Consider the following 16,991-nt stretch of genomic DNA (forward strand, 5'->3'; position numbering starts at 1 on the left):
ATACTCGATTCTGATTGGCTGCTGGGTGTGCATTAAAACCTATAACCGCACGGTGAAAAAAGAAGTTCCGGTCACCTAGCTTAAATGTTTTGTATCACTCCGGCTTCTTTAAAACAACCTTTTGCTTCATCATTTGGACAGAAACAAGCGGTAAGAGGTGAAGTTTCTCTCTGAACTGATGCTTTATTCAACCCATCTGGACGATCAGCTAATATATATCGCCGAATATTGACTGCAGCGGTGGTGCTGCGCGACCTTGGAAGTTTGCGTTATTACGTTATAAGTTGCGTTATAAGCAACCTTCCACGGCGTGCGTTAAAAAGTAATAACGCACACTTCGTCGGCCATTAACCCTTACTTATTGCACATCTGATGAACAAGTTAGACTCAGAGCCTGCATTTACAGCAGGGTTCAAACATATTGACAGTTGATCCACACAGGGGGACGTCCTAAGGGGCACAGTTAGACACTTAAGAGAAAAAAAAGGAGACGTTTGTATCACACGAGGCCATTCCGTTCTATCAGAGAGACGTTGGTTTAGTCCAGCATGCTGATAGTAAACTACTGACCTAAATGTTTATAATTATTGCTAGTCTTATAACTTGTTTTTTCTTAATTTTGCTAAACTCAATGAAATAAAAGATGCATCTCAATACGTGGTCCACCAGACAATACAAAAATATTCAACTAAGTTTGCGGGAATACGATATGATTTAGATATTTGGTATTTTAACTGTAAATGAAAATGTTTTGGATGAAGAGATTTTGAAAATATGACTGATTAATTTAATGTGAAACAGGAACTGAGCATGAAATAGTCCACAGTATTTAGTGGTTAGGTCCTGGGCTGGAAACATTTTGCATATTTGTGAAGACCTCAGACAAAGTGAAGCGACCCTAGAGCCCTGACGTTGATGGTGGTCTGAAATATCTGAAATGCGGATAAACAAATTTCAATGAATTTAAAGGCAGAAATTGGATCGTGATCGGCTGTGAAGAAAGTCAGGATGTTAGCTATTGGCTCAGAGCGAGAAAAATATATATTTCAATTTATTTTTTACAAAACATCCAAGTTTTCATGTTCAGAACACAGTGGATTCATAAGCAGTCATTGTAAAATGTTCATATTTATTAGGTTTTACTTTGGGAAATTGGCGACGTTAAATTTGCCATTTAGAAAAAACAGTGAGCAGGGTGTCTGAATTGTTTTAAAAATGCAAGGCACTACATAGCTCCGTACCATATTGTTTTTTTAGTAGTTAGTGAGGCAATTCGGACATGGCATAGAAAAACTGAAACATGACAAAACCACTGAGAGACATGATCTGACCCTGAAGAACTATAAAACGAACCACTTAAAAAGGCTGATGACGATAAATTAATTAATTAGGACAATTAACAGAAATGAAGACTGTTGAACCTAAACATGGTGTGACTGAATGGCAAACAACTAAAGGCTGTACAGAATCAAGACTGACAGACCAAAATAAACTGCGCACAAGAAAAAAGACACGCATGTGTATATATATATATATATATATATATATATATATATATATATATATATATATATATATATATATATATATATATATATATATATATATATATATATATATATATATATATATAATAAGTCAAATGATAATTTGTCAAAACTCAAATATGATTATAATATAAGTCAAATATATAAGTCAAAAGTAAAGGAATTCTGCTTTAAGTCCAAACAATTAAATGCAGAATGTAGAGTATAATAAATACATAACCATCAAAATAAAGAATCTAAATGTCACAGAAAAGATATGAGATAAATGCTATGTATACTTTGAGGGGGAAAAGGGCAGTTAAAATTATATGGTCTTTGTTTTCTCCTATTGTGTCACCTTTTTCTTTTTTAACATGCAAATAATAATAATAAGAATAATAGTAATTATAATAATAATACTATATTTTTTACTGTTCTTCCACGAATATTTTATACGCAAGATCGTGTGTGACTGTGTGTGGTTTAGGGTGTGTGTGTGGGGGGGGGGGGGGTTGTACTGCCCTCTTGCGTGATTTAAATTACAAAACCATCAAGTCAAAGTTTGTGTTCTTATATGAATAAACTGTTGCGTCTCTTCTGTTGACAGAGAGACTGGAAGCCTGCTGCGTCCTTCTGCGTGTCTTAATGCGGGTTTTCATCACGCAGCCTTTTCCGGGGTTAAAGTAAGGACGGGGTTAAAATTTTCAAAAGGTGCGCAAAACCACCGCGCGTCTGTACCAGAGGTCTCTCCGCCGTCGTGAGCATTTGAACCCGGTAGCGCGCTTCCAGAGGAGCTGATAATTGTGTTTCCATCAGCAGGAAGCAGCAGTGCTGTCCTTGCTCTGGGGATGAGGATGATGGGATGGTTTTTGGAGGAAGCCATTAAGCCCTCACAGTCCTGCGTTGGTGGATTCCACCTGTTTGGAATGGTTCTAATGCGCATAAGGCTGTTTTCGGCCTCTCCTCTCCTGGAAATGCCTTCCACACTTCCTTGTCCACGCCGCCTACGGAATATGTGAGAAATTCAACGCTTGTAGTTTAAAAATCAACCGGCTTGAATGATGAAAATCCTTTGAGATGAAAAGTGGCACTTTTGGGAATCATCTTATGGTCGCGCGTGGCTTTTGGCTCATCTCGCGCCCGAACTGCCTGTTGTCCGCGTCCGAGGAGAAACGCGCAACTTTAACGCGAGCTGGAGCCGTAGAGGGAGCGGGGGGAGCACTCGGGCCAAAGGCGGGGGGGCAGCAGGGGGACCGACGGAGCGGCTGGACAGGAGAATCGGCGCAGCTGTGGAGCGGGGAAGCTGATGAGGACGATGGTGGTGAATGGACCGGCACACCGAGCTGGCACCGAGCGCTCGCCGCTGCGTCTCCTGCTGTGCGCCCTCGTGCTGCTCCCGCCATGCGCCTTCTCGCACCCGCAGCCGTGCCAGGTGCTGAAGCGAATCGGCCACACGGTGCGGGTGGGGGCTCTGCACGTCCAGCCCCGCTTGCTGTCCACAACTGAGGACTGGGGCGCCCTGGCGCAGGAGTTGGGCAAGCAGGTGAAAACAAGCGCCGGAGCGTCTGGATATGGAAACCTCAGGACTAAAGTCCCCGCAAACACTCAGAGGAGTGCAAATAAGAGCAAAAGCCAGGCGCGACAGCGGGACTCGTCCAAGGAGGAGCGCGTTTTCGCACCCAGAGACTCGGTTCTGCTGGCGGTGGAGGCTCTGAACCGGGCCGGGTTGCTTCCTTTCAACCTGTCCCTGGAGCTGGTCATGGCTGTGGGCTCTGCGCTCGGGGAGCTCCCCGCGTTCTCCTACTCCTCTCTGGGCATTCCCGAGGACGAAGACCCACTGTCGTTTCTGGAGAGCGTGTGTCACACGGTGGTCGTGCAGGGAGTTTCTGCCATGATCGCCTTTCCGCGGAACCGGGAGGAGCTCATTAAGTTGGAATTCGTTTCGCTGTCGCTCCAGGTGCCGGTAGTCAGCCTTGTGCAGAGGGAGTTCACGCGCCACAGTAAGGTAAACAAATGTAGGGGGGAGAAACAAACACACTCAGAACTCAATCTGTCTGCAAAAATGCGTCATGCGTTAAACCATCTACGGAAGGAGAAACACTTCAGTTAAATATCTCTGATTTTTGTTTTGCTTGTGAGGCCAATTTTTATAAATGCATCATGATAATTCATGATCCGCGGATGGAGGGGACTTTTCTCCTCCAGTCTTCGGGGTGTATAGGTAACGTGCTCTGTTCCACTTTAGATCTCACTCTGGATGCTCTGTCCTCCTTTGTGCAACTGACTGTCATGAGTCTGGATTAAAATTTTCTGCAAACCGTCACTGTTCAAACATAAAACAAGCTGTTGCTTCCCAAAAGAACAGAATGCTCTGTCCGTGGTGCTGAAAGCTAAGGCGTTCAGGTTTTAAATTTCATGTTCAGTATAAAACTTGACTGGTGCTAAATAACGTGCATAGCTCTGCACTCGTACATAAATGATCTATTTCTAAAGAGGGTCCATTAAATAGAATATCCATTATGTCATGTTGTCTTGCATGATCTTGTACTACATCCAGGGTTTAATGTTTGATGTAGACACGAGACAAGGCCATATATGGGAAACAGAAAAGTCTGTTTCCTGAAAATATAAAAGCCTCAGCCTGCATTACTCAATTTTTGTAATCATGTCATTGAGGTTGACCCTGTTGCATAATTGTATCTAGATTTAAGGGCCAAACTCTTCAAAAATAAGTCATTTGATTTAGTTTTTGACTCTACATTGGGCATAAATACAAATTCATATATACTAGAGTTCTGTGTTTTCAGCTAAAGAATCCAACTGTATTTGGTTCTGTTTTGATGTGATTATAGATCTGGGAGGAGGAGTCTGTGTTCCTCTTGCATAATGTCAGCAATCATGTGCTCCAGTTCCAACCCTGTATCCATTTTAGGACCCCAAACAGTTACAGGAAAACAGAGAATGAAAGCCTATGGCCTACTGCAAGAGTCAAATTTTTCATGAAATGTTGCATTTAAACTTACACTGTAAAAACAATGGACAACTCAACCCCTACCCCCTCGCGTGTTACCAAACAGGAAGTACCCGCTGGTTTCAAGAAACCAAATTCAAATTGACTTGAACTGAGAAATACATAGTTATAACGCAGTCATTTTGTTTGTCAGAATGGCCATTTTTGTTCTGATACTTTCTTCTTAACACCTTCTTTCTTTATCGCAAGTTATTCAATGTGTTAACTGACCAATCAGATGCCTGAGTAAATGCATATGGGTCTGACGTCGAACGTCTGAGACATTTGATTGACAGATTTTGGGTAGTCAATGGCAGTAGACTTCATTCATGCCATTTGAAAATAAGAAAATTATGATAAATTATAGGAGGCCCGAGCTTGCTTCCTTTCCATTCCTCAGCGGCGCTCTGTCTGGGAGCGGAGCGAGCAAATGCTGCCGACCTGTCCAGGGTCTATCCCTCCTTCACCCAAGAGTAGCCGGGTCATGCTCCATCAATTCTGCAGCCCCAGCGGGTTAAGAAAATGGATGCAAACTGCAAACATCTCTATGTCGAGATGCCTCAAAAACCACCTTCTCCAATGCAAAAAGGTTTTTTGATAAATGCGAGCTTTTTTTTTAAATTGACGTGTTTCCATTAAGCGAATTCCTTATTGCATTTCCAATTTGCGCAATTTCATGGTCAGAGGGATTTGACCTAATTTCGCAAGCAGGTGTAACAAGGTAACGTCACACCTCGATTCGTCCAATTTTTTTTACAATCTGTGGTTTTGGACATGAAACTCAAAAACATTTATTTGGTTTTTTGTTATACTTGTGTTTTTAACCCTTTTACTACCCAACTAAAGCAAAATCAACAAAAATCTGTCTTTTTTTTTCAACTGCCTAATGCCTTGGGGGAGTGATTCACAGAACTATTGTTTAGTAAAAATATGTGTTCTAACGTTTGGTTGAGCAGGCAGTTAAAGGGTTAAGTTTTAAAAGCAACAGTGGTTCTTAACAAATAAAAATGCAACTGAGGACGGTGAGTATCTGGACATAAAAGGACAAACATGAGGTAATCATTTAAACACCACTCTTAAGGATCCACAGCAGAGTTCAATAAGGAAGGTGGTGTAAAGTATTTTTTTTTACAATGAAAGTATGCCGTATAAAGCAGAACACAACATTTAGGAAATAACAAAAAGTTATTTTTGACTCTGAGACAGTAAAGAGAGCAATATTTGGCTTTTGTTCTTGGGTTTGAGCAACATTTTAGTGAACATCAAATTTATGTTTCAGTTAAAATGATCCAACAAACAACTGCCAAACTAAAGCTTTACGAACAATTCCAACTCTGAGTCATTTCAAACACAATCATCCTCCTTTGTACCAACAAAAATTCAGCTCTGACATAGTTTATAATGACATTTATTTTACACTTGTTTTTTTTTTTTACTATGCAAGATAGAGACGTTATGGTTGGTCCCTTTTCAGGTCACGTAAGATTAAACATTGGTTCAAAATGACAGGGAAAAAAAATCCATCAAAAGATAAAGTCAGATCAGTTTGCAGCTGATCTGACTTCTTCATGTTCTTCATGTTCTTCAGCCTCTTCATGTCAAACGCAAAATGACTTAAAGTCAACATATGCTAACACGCGTCAGAACATCACCTGGAATAAATACTTTCAAAAAAAAGATTACAACTGACATGAAGAACAACAAGGATGTCCTGTAGAAGAAAAAAACATTGCAACCACACAAAAGACTTCTCCTTTTCTTTATATTAGTTTATTACCAGTACACAGTAAAAAGAAATCCTATTTTTTCGGAGGCATGTGCTGGTTACCTTCGCCCAGCCGTGCATAAGCACTGCTATCCCATTACTTTTTTCTCCATTTTGGTGCATTATTGTTGTGTGTTTATAAAAATAAAAACACAAACAAAACAATCTTGACTTGGCAGATCTTTTGTCCGATGGTTAAATCCAGAGGCAACCAAAAGATTTAAACTTGACGCAAACAACAGGAAAATGTTTTTACTTAATTTACCATGTGATGGATTCTATTGACTACTATTATGCTCAGCTGTATTCTTAGAGCAGGAAGTCATATTGGCATTTTGCAGGAATAATAAAAGGAATCCTGGATCCTATTGACATGTGTTAAAAGTTTCTCTTTCATGAATTTTAGGATTTTATTTATCTATATTTAATCTAGTTAGCATCATTAGAAAACGTTTTGTAACCCTTGTGCTATCCTAGGCACTTTAACATTGGGAGTTGGGTCATCTAGACCCACTAAACAGTGCGTTCAAACTTTTTTCTTCAATGATTTGTGATCTTCACTGGTGTCCATGGATTACATGAAATCTTTCCACCTTTATCCACCTTTGTCATGGTAGGGAGAACACGTCAATGTAAGGGTGGGGTCATCTAAGATAGCACAAGGGTTAAAGATCAAAGGCTGAATGACTTATTTTACATTCAGAGCCACAAACTACATTCTAAAGTAAAGGGAAGTCTGTTTAGCCTCCTTCAGTTTGGGCTTTTCTTAGCAGTTTCGATAAAAACATCCTGGTTTCTTTGGGGTCGTGGTCCTGTTGAATTTTTAAATCTGATCCTAAAATTTGCTATTCCAACCACTTGAAGCTTGAGTGTTGAGGTTTGATGCTGTTGGATTTCTGAGCTTTTACAGTTTGACAGAAGGACTCTTGTCTTGAAGGTGGTTAGCAGTTCATCAGCAGATTGGCAAGCAAGATGAACTGGCTAACCCTTGTTAAGGGAGTGAGGTCATCTAGACCAGTGTTTTTCAACCTTTTCTGAGCCACGGCACACTTTAACCTTGACAAAAATCCCGCGGCACACCAGCATCCAAAAAAAAAAAAAAAAGCAGAAATTCATGGTCTGTATTGATCGACAGTCCCCCCCACCCCCCCCCCCTCCCGCCCGCAATCTCACGTGCATTTTTGTGATAATTGTGGCCGGAAAAGCAGGAGGTTACGGCTGTTTTTTCTAAGAGATGAAATGAAAGTTAAATTAAGAAACTGTTTGTTTGTTGTGCTTTCAAGACGTTTCACAATTCTGCAACTCGTGCGCTGGGACACTGGCCCTTTAAGCCAATGCATCACGGGAGATGTAGTGTGAAAACTGCCGAAAAATTGCAGAAAGACTCGCGTCTCTGAGCTTCATTGTTTTGTTCACGTGTTCCACGGTCTGACACCGGACTCTGTGGAAAGCTACACCGCTAAAGACGAGCTTTAGCTGGTACTTTTGTTAGAACTGAGCGACTTTATCAGCAGAATTAAGAACAAGGAAGTGAAGACTTTAAGCACTTCTGATTGGTCAGACTGATGACATGTGATTAAGCCTTCAAGAATGATTGGCGGAGACAGTTAAAGGGGCGGGACTTTTCCGCAAACTGTCATATCTGCAGGTAAATCGCGGTACAGTCATTCTTATCAAAATGTCTTAAATAGAATTAAATAAACACAAAGAAAAAGTAATTTTAAGATCTTTTATATTCCTAACTACTCAGTGTTTTATCAGGGCCTGTTTGGATGAACACAGAGCTGATTTCCTGGAGATAAAAAATGTTCTTAGACCAGTTAATGAGGGCAATTTCCCACGGCACACATGACCATCTCCCACGGCACACTAGTGTGCCGCAGCACACTGGTTGAAAAACACTGATCTAGACATAATATATAAATACATTTATATATATAAGTCAGTGCGCTGAACTTTTTCTTCAATGATTTGTGATCTTCACTGGTGTCCATGGATTACATGAAATCTTTCCACCTTTATCCACCTTTGTCATGGTAGGGAGAACACGTCAAGGGTCATCTTGACCCCATATGATAGCACAAGGGTTAAAAAATCATCTCAACTTAAAATATTTTTTTTTCTTTTGGTTTAACATTTTAAAAACGTATTTTTTGTGCATTTAACCTCCTAACACTGGAGCTTTAGTTTTGGCAACTCTTCATCCATTTATGCAATTTACACAATTCCAGCAGATTCTGTGGAAGACAAAAGCAGCTTTGTGCTGATACATTGGTGAAAAGTCATTCAAAGCAAGACAGTTTACATGAACGCCAAATATTTGATCTCTATCTGATTTCTCAGATTTTTTATGTGACTATGAAAACAGAATACTATGTAATCTAATTAAAGCTATCATGTAAACAGGATAGGACATCTCCATTTCCAAGGGAATTGTCATTTCTTCTGCTTTATTTCACAATCAAAGCAGATTCTAAATTAACAAAGCTGATGCTCAGTCAGCTCCTCCACATTGGAAAGAATACACCCTGCAGCAGTTTTGTTGATGAAAGGAAGTTTGAAAGTTACGTCATAATGAGAGTAACCTATGTTTTTTGCAAAAACCAAAAACCTACGCAACACAAAGACCAGGATTTATAATTATTATATTCCTAGTCAATGTGTAGACATATGATTATTACAGTTTACTGATTTAAAAACTCTGACCATCTTTGATATTTGTAAAGGCATTCCCAGTGGTCTATTAATTATAATTATGCTGTTCTAAGCCCCACTCCCACAAAAAACAGTATTTTTCTAGGACAGTTTCTAGGATAGTTGTGGGTGTGACCATTGGCGTGGAGCAATATCCCCCTTCCCCTACCTGTTACTGGTTCCATGCTTACAGCCTTTCACACCCCCCAACCTAAAATACTGATGCAATAAAAATGGTAAGCAATATTGGCGCTATCCAAAGACATAATGACGAAGTCATCTTCAAATGGATGCTTCATAGTGGAGTGGAGCGGGGAAGCTTGTGGCCCTCCCAGCGTATTTTTGACATCACAGATCTGCTTTTTCTTAAATGGCAATTCTTTGTCTGCTCCTGATTCACATCAATTTCAAAAAAAAAAATATTCAGAAACTATTTTTAAGCCTAATTTTCTTTACATTTGTCCTCCATCATCATCAGAAAATTGCTATTACAACATGCTAAAAATGCCATAAACACAATTTGCATCGGAGTGGGTCTTTAAAAGATTTATGTCATGTCCTCATAACAGATGTTGTCAGAACACTTTCATATGCAATGAAAACACAGGATTGGCAACTTTGTTGTATTATTGTTCTAGATTCACTGTAGACTGAACGTCTGCAGGTTAGGAGTAGCTGAATCCCCAAAATGCAGAACACCCAGATGACAGCGAAGAACAAAGGTTTATTGAGTTTCTTACAGAAAGGGACACAGGCAGAAGACTAGGCTGGCAGGGATGTGACCAGATTCTCCACAAAGAAGCGTGGCTCCCAGCAGCTTTAAGGCGGCAGGACACTGCTGGGCAACAGGCTGGGGCAACAAAGTCTATTAGGGGTGGTTGGTTTCAGAATGAGCAGAGAAAGGCATCCTCCTTCGACAGTTCTCACCTTCCAGTTCACAGGCTTGGATAAAGCTCACAAGTTAAATATAGAACCAGAGTTTTCTCACCGGTTAGGGAGAAGAACAGACGGGGGGCAAACAGGGGCAATTCCAGGGCAGATCAGGGTCAAATCAGGAACAGGCACGTAGATCGGGATTCGAGCAATCAGGCTGGATGGAGAGCTGCACAGAGATGACTTTCTCGGAGAGAACTGTTGGTGAGAAGAGTACTATAGGACGGTGATGAGGGCGTTGCTGATGAAGAGCAGACTCTGAGAGGGGCTAAATCCTGACACTGAAGGTTTAACCCAATAATATCAGAGCTTTAGCTCCAGTGTTGACATTCTTTTGACTAACGAACTCTTTAACCATTTACACAATTGACATAATTCCAGCAGATTCTCCACTTCGGAATCATGCTGGAAATATGTTAATTGGTTAAACAGTTGAATGGTTACAATAGTTGAAAGTATGCAAACACACCTAAAGCTCTAATGTTAACACACGCCCTCCACGTGTTCTGTTCTTCTGTTCTGCACAGGAAACCTATCATCTAAAAACGTTGTTACAGTCAGGCAGAAAAATTACAAAACTCAGAAAATAATTGTTTACATCCAATACAGCTGTTTTGAACTAGTGCAAAAGTGATGCTGGTATACATTAGTTTATATAAACATTAAATAGCCTTAAAATTAATCATAAGGGCCAACGGGGAACACTGAAGCACCAATCCCAAACAGATAGACTGGTTGGATTACACACCTGTCGGATGTGAGAAAATGGCTGGATGCATAGAAGGTTTAGCGGACACTAGAAGTAACCCCATCGAGGATGCAGAGTGCTTATGAGCCTTTTCAGAAAATCGCTTTGCTGCTGTATGACTCAGTCTGGTTTCTTTAGAAAATCCCACCTGAAGTCTGACTGCAGCTTCTTCAAAAATGTCAAACCATGTTTAGAGCTTCAAGGGAATCTCTTGACTTTTTATTCTCTGAAATGATTCGAGTTTTGCCCAATTTAGTTCCAGTTTGGTTCAAATTAAGGTCAGACAAATAAAAAAAATAAAAAACAAGAATTAATCATTCATAGTGAAATATTGAAAAGGATTCTGTTTGCACCTGAAATATCAATAAACCAAAGGCTGGACTAATGCATTGGTGTAAGTGAGCCTCAGTTCTGCTCCTCAGTGCACTGAAAAGGCCACAATGATTGGGGAAATGAGAACAGAAACCTCCTTGGAGAATCTTGAAAATGAGCTATCATTGCACCTCAAGAGACTAACCTTTGGTGAATTCAAACCCAGAGCGCAGGTGGTTTCCAATGAGAAACAAGTCTGTGGTGCCAACGCTGGCTGCTGTCATTATTGGATCTGAGTGCAGCAAATGAATACAGACAGCAAAGCCTACAAAACCAGAAACTTAACAAGACTGACACAAACGGACAAGAACAGAAACACCCACAAATATAAAAAAAAAAAAAAAAAAGCGGACCCAACTAATAACATAGAAAGCTCCAGGAATCTCCACGATGTGTTCATTTCTCATTGGCTCTCAAACAAATTTCTGTCAGTTAAAGACCCAGCCTCCAACATCTGGGTCATAAACACTTTGTTTGCTGAGAATAAACACACGCTGAAGACGATAATGCAAAACTGGTAAATGCAGAGGCGAAGAAATGATATGACAGGGGTGTTTTCTTTCATGTCTTGATGAGTAGCTCATTTGAAGAGTAAGATGTTGGTTTAGTTATGGCTGCTGCTTCTCAGCAGACAGTTTCAGAATGAATGACTGCTCTGCCTGCGGGGCCTTCATGCAGCGTCTAAGTATCTATTCAATAATAACACTGGCAGTGGCAAAAAGAGGTCAGTAATATGAGAGGATGAGGGCCTGTGGTAACTCTATGAAGTTCTGCCAAAAGTGGAACAGATATAACGACAGGATGAAAACGGATTTTTTGCTTTCTTGATGCACCTCTTATACATTTGAAAACAAAATTTTACACATTTTTCTAAATTAAAGTCCTTTGTACATTTAGCTTTTATTCCAGTCTACATTAGTATTGTATTTACTGCAAAAATGGCACACTAAGTGAATGGTCTTTTTCTTTATTAACTATGCTCACAATAATTCTAGAAGTTGTTTAACACGCTACACGTTAGCCACATTAGAAGCGTTTGCTGCCTTAGTGTTTTAACAATACCTGTAACTCACAACCTTGTTTGAAATGCTTAAAAAGACCGACTATAACCACTATGACAAACATTACTGTGACTATGCTGACTTCCAACTATGTTAGTAACATGTAGAAAAAGAAAAAAACTCTCCAACACTGCTACACAATAGTTGACACTAACAATACCTGCAATAGGGCTGGGCGATATGGCCTAAAAATAAAATCTCTGATTTTATTTTTTTAAATTCGATTTCCGATTTTTTTCCCCGATTTTTTTTTTTTCTTCCCCCCTGCTGCCGTTTTTTTGCTTTTATGTAATCAAACCCAAGACAAATGTAACCGCCATTTCTGGGATGAATAAAAAATAAATGAACACTCTTGGAATCAAAGTTAAGTATAGGATTTTTCTTCTTCTCACTGCCTTTTGGACTTGTGTTGTTTATATCATTTTGTCTTGTCTGGTGTTATATAATTTTTGTCTTATTTTGTTATTCTACACTTGTTTTGACTTGTCCAAAATAAAAAGGTTACTTACTTAAAGTCCCAGCTGTGTTTTAAGGTTTTAAATGAATTAATAATTTAATAAAACCCTCCACGGAGAAGATGATGAAGCTGCAGTTGCACAGTTACACATTAGCCAAATTGACACATTGCGTATTAATAATATGAGTAAATCCCAACCTTGTTTCCAATGCTTTGAAAAAGGAATTATTTTGCTAAAACAAAAGTTACTGTGTCAGTTTCCCCTGACTGAAACTCCACACAGGAACTCAAACATACACACACACACACATCATGTACTCAGGGACCAAGCTAATGCTGGTTGGGTGGGTGCACACATTCAACCATTATAACATCTGAGCAAGTTCCCTGACAATGATGACACACACTGACATAAACTCTGTTAACTCCTTTATTATTTTGGGTGGTTTGTTTGGGTGCATTATGTGTATCTATTTTAGTAGGTTTTGCTGACTTGTGTCTTACCTTTTTCAGTTTCACTTCCTGGGTCAAAGGACACAACCTCTGGGTTTGGTAGGCTTTTGTAGGACCTTACCAAAATTCAACCATTAACCTCAACTGGAACCACCTGGCCCAGGGGAGGGGCAATGTCTTATAAAAGAGTGTGAATTTTGGTTCATGAGTGATGAGAGAAGAGTCTGTGTTTCAGAGCATGTGCTGACATTTCAACTGTTTACCTAATGTAAAAATAAAAACAGGCAATTTTTTCATTCACAAAAACCTAAAGATGGGAATAGAAGCCCCATGAAGCTTTCCTTGGGGTTCATGTAATTTTGCCGAAAAAATGAACCACCCATTCAGGGCTTTGAAACCACACAGAACAGCGGCATCTGGTGGCGGACTGGTCGTATATCATATGCTTCAACTTAGCTCCTTGTAACACTTCAATGTGGAAATGGTGATGACAAAACATAAAACAAAACATTGTTGTTAATGATGATTTAAAAAAAAAAAACAACGTAAAACAACACAACATGTGACGTTTTCTGCGAGAAGTGCTTGACACAGCAAAATACACATCACATGAAGAAAATAAAAGCAAAGCAAAAGAAAATTGTAAGATGGTGGTCTTGAACCCCAGACCTCTGAATACAGATCCCAAATTACTTTTCCACTGAGCCATCTCTGCTGATAATAGTTACTACACAACGTTCATAGTGAATTGTTTTATTAGGAGAAATCGAGTTGAAACGACCCTGAGCCACAGTATGTTTTTTTTTTACCAGGAACCATGGTTAAGTTCAATGAACTGACGCTGATTCCAATACAGGGGAAACAATAGAACTGGTCGGGAAACGTTCGGGATTATTTTAGTGTTTCTAGAGAATAGCGCGCCCAACTGTTCAAAACACAAGTGACATCTGAACCGTGGTTCGACCAAACAATACATTTGGCTTTTCAAATGTCATCAACCACGTGATCTGCGCTAGTTGTGCCGAACCACTCTGCTTCATGAAGGTGAAACACGCGCCTAAGTGTCCATGTCAAACGGGCCATCCCTACAAAAACCTCTTGAGTGGTTTTTTATTATTTTTTTGCCTTGAAACTTAGGGTCTCCCTCCGGACTGGGGCCTGACAGCTACCTACCATGTTGGGAACATGTAAAAAAAAAATTTTGAATAAAATAAAAAATTTGACACCGCTGCATGTTAGCCACATTAGTAATAGCTATAACCCCCATTTTGTTTGCAACAAGTAAAAAAGATCCTTGTATTTTGACAGAGTGCTATGTACCCCTCAAAATCCTTTCAACATTATTAAGCACAACCAGAATTAATCCATACAAAGGCTTTCCAGATTATAAGGTTTTGAATTGCACCTTGTAGTACAGAAAGTACGTAAAAATACAACAATATCACAAAAAAACCCACAAAATAATCTGAAAAAAGGAGCTACAATGCCTCAAAGTACGTGTTCAAACACAAAACAATGAAGCATGAGCAGAGCTGATTACTTCCAGTCCATCGAAAGCAGCGGATCGTCAAAGTTCTGCATGAGGGAAGTGCGACCAACTCCTTACAAATTATTTCCTACATACTTGCATGAGGAACAAAGAGATTGTTGCAGATTTATGGAGATTACAGTGCAGAGGAGCCGGGGTTGAGGATAAATCCTGCAGTGCTCCTGGGAGATGAGAGGAGGTGAGAGTCTCATGCCCTGTGGACTGCATTACAATTTTCCTTCACGATACAGGATTTCAAAACCTAAGGTAAAATATGTGATAATGCATTTTGTTAGTACTCCTATCCATCCACCTAAAAGGCGAAAATGAAGAATGTCTTTTTGCATACTTGGGCAGAGGGATTAATTGAAGGCATTTAATTAAGCAATAGATTAATTTAATGGACTTTTTGTGCAACGCTTGGGTAAAAGTTTTAGAGTCAATAAGGATGAGTTTCTCTAGGACTTTTCTTTTTTCTTGGGTTTTTGGAAACAAACAACGGCATGACTTGTTAATCGGCTGGATGACCTGCACAGTTTGTGCGGTAAAGTTTACTGAAGCAGATCAGCCGGCTCATCCTCTAACCCAGATCATTTGATCTAAATTATTACAGAAAAGACTGTGCCAGCTCTGAAAACGATCTGCTCTGATCTTGTGGTTTGCTGAAATCATTTGGATGCATCACACAGAGGTTGGATTTTAATAATATAGTCTGCAAATCAATTTAATGTGCTTCCCTGTTTTTGTTTGTTTTTTCTAGAAAATCAACCACTAAACCTTCAGAGTTTGAACTAATTGCTAAAAGTCCTTCAGGATTGCATGTGTTGTTGATATTCATTACAATCCACAGCAGAATTTTATGTGAACAAGGAAAACTTAATAACAAAACAAAACCACATGTAAGACCACATTTAAGGTTTACGATTTATTGCGATTTTTGCTGTCTTTTGCGATAAGCATATTGGATAGCTAAATATTGCGATAACGATAAATTTGTGGTATATTGTGCCTAGTTATTGGCCTAGTTTGCAGTTATCTTTGTAAGTCTGCTGAGAACATAACATCTTCTGCTCAAGAGCATTTTAATAAATGAAACTGTAATTAAAATATACTACACAGTTCAGATGTCACAAGCTGAAGTAGCTCTGCTACTAACAGAAAGCATGTCAGTTTTCATAAACTGACTGCAGATGCATAATGCATTACATTGTTCTAAACAAAACTCTCCCATTATGATTTGAGTATGTTTTGTTCTATTGACTCTGGTATGATGGACAGAACTTTTTCCAAAAGATGCTTGTTGAGACTTTAAAATTGAATTTAATTCAATGGATGCTGCTATAAAACTATGCATTATGACCACTATTAGTGTTTGAGTTTTTAGTCCAGAAGGTACATGTGTCAAACTTGTAGCTCCAAGGACCACACTCCTGCTTGTTTTCTTTTTGTCCTATTTAGAACAGGATTAGGAGTGTTCCAGCATAAATAAGCCCCTATGACAGGACTTAGAAAAGAAGCAGAACAGAGAAACTTACAATCCCACTCCCATCATTTTTTGATGTATTGTAAACATGTTCTTAGTGGTGTTTTAATTATTTTTAGCCAAAATTTTAAACAAACCTGCATAATTTTCTAGGAAAAAGTTGCAGAGCTGCAGTAGATCATTAGAAATTCGCCTCTGAGTTGTGGGCGGGACTGTTGGTTTGGACTACCCCCATTTGTGAGAGCTCTCTGTTTACATTCTCCCACTAGCTTATGGTCCTTCATACCCTCAACCTAACATAACCGGTGCAACAAAAATGGCGAGCAATATTGGAGCTGTCCAGCTGTACAGTTTTGAGACAGATGGGGAAAACGAAGAGGGATCCATTCATCTGCAAGATGCATCAGGATGAAGAAGAGCACGGTGCCTGTGGCTCATATTTCTACGTAACAAATACAATCTTTTTCAAAGAAAATTTTTGTCTGCTCCTGATTCACAATTTTAACAAAGAAATACTCAGAAATTCGATTTTGAGCCTAATCCTCTTAATGCATGTCCTCCATCATAAGAGAAATGCCACAAGAACATGCTAAAAACTCCAACTTGAGTTTGATTTTAAAAAGTATCAAAACCACATGGAAAGTACAGGAGTAAAGTGAATTTATTCTGCATATCTTTTTATGCCATTTCATGCATTCATGAATTGTATTCATAGTCTTATTGGTTGCAGTCGTGTCTCCCTTGTTGTCACAGATGTGATGGAGCCTGCAGAGTCTGTTCTTTGGTGGTCTCAATATGCTCTCAATAGATTTAGGATCTCCTCATCCTGATGGAGCTCCTCTTCATTTCACATATGGCTGGGAGAAGATACAGTTTTCGTAGTTCTACCATCTAACGATTGGTCTTCATTAGCTGGGTAACAAATCAAAGCAAAGAGAATACTAAAAGATGGTTGTAAAGC

General features: G+C 39.4%; 1 protein-coding gene across 1 annotated transcript in view; it reads left to right on the forward strand.

Annotated features, from left to right (window-relative positions):
• The first annotated feature begins 1,007 nt into the window (after positions 1-1,007).
• The window catches only part of grin3a (glutamate receptor, ionotropic, N-methyl-D-aspartate 3A), an 81,328-nt gene continuing 65,344 nt past the window's right edge, over positions 1,008-16,991 (forward strand). The window contains exon 1 of the mRNA XM_011481947.4: positions 1,008-3,531. Coding sequence (XP_011480249.2) covers positions 2,833-3,531 — 699 coding nt within the window. The 5' untranslated portion in view covers positions 1,008-2,832. The remainder of the gene's footprint in view (positions 3,532-16,991) is intronic.

The sequence above is a fragment of the Oryzias latipes genome, chromosome 12 (genome assembly GCF_053564925.1).
Source record: "Oryzias latipes strain Hd-rR chromosome 12, Olatipes_Hd-rR_3.1".
Lineage (NCBI taxonomy): Eukaryota > Metazoa > Chordata > Actinopteri > Beloniformes > Adrianichthyidae > Oryzias > Oryzias latipes.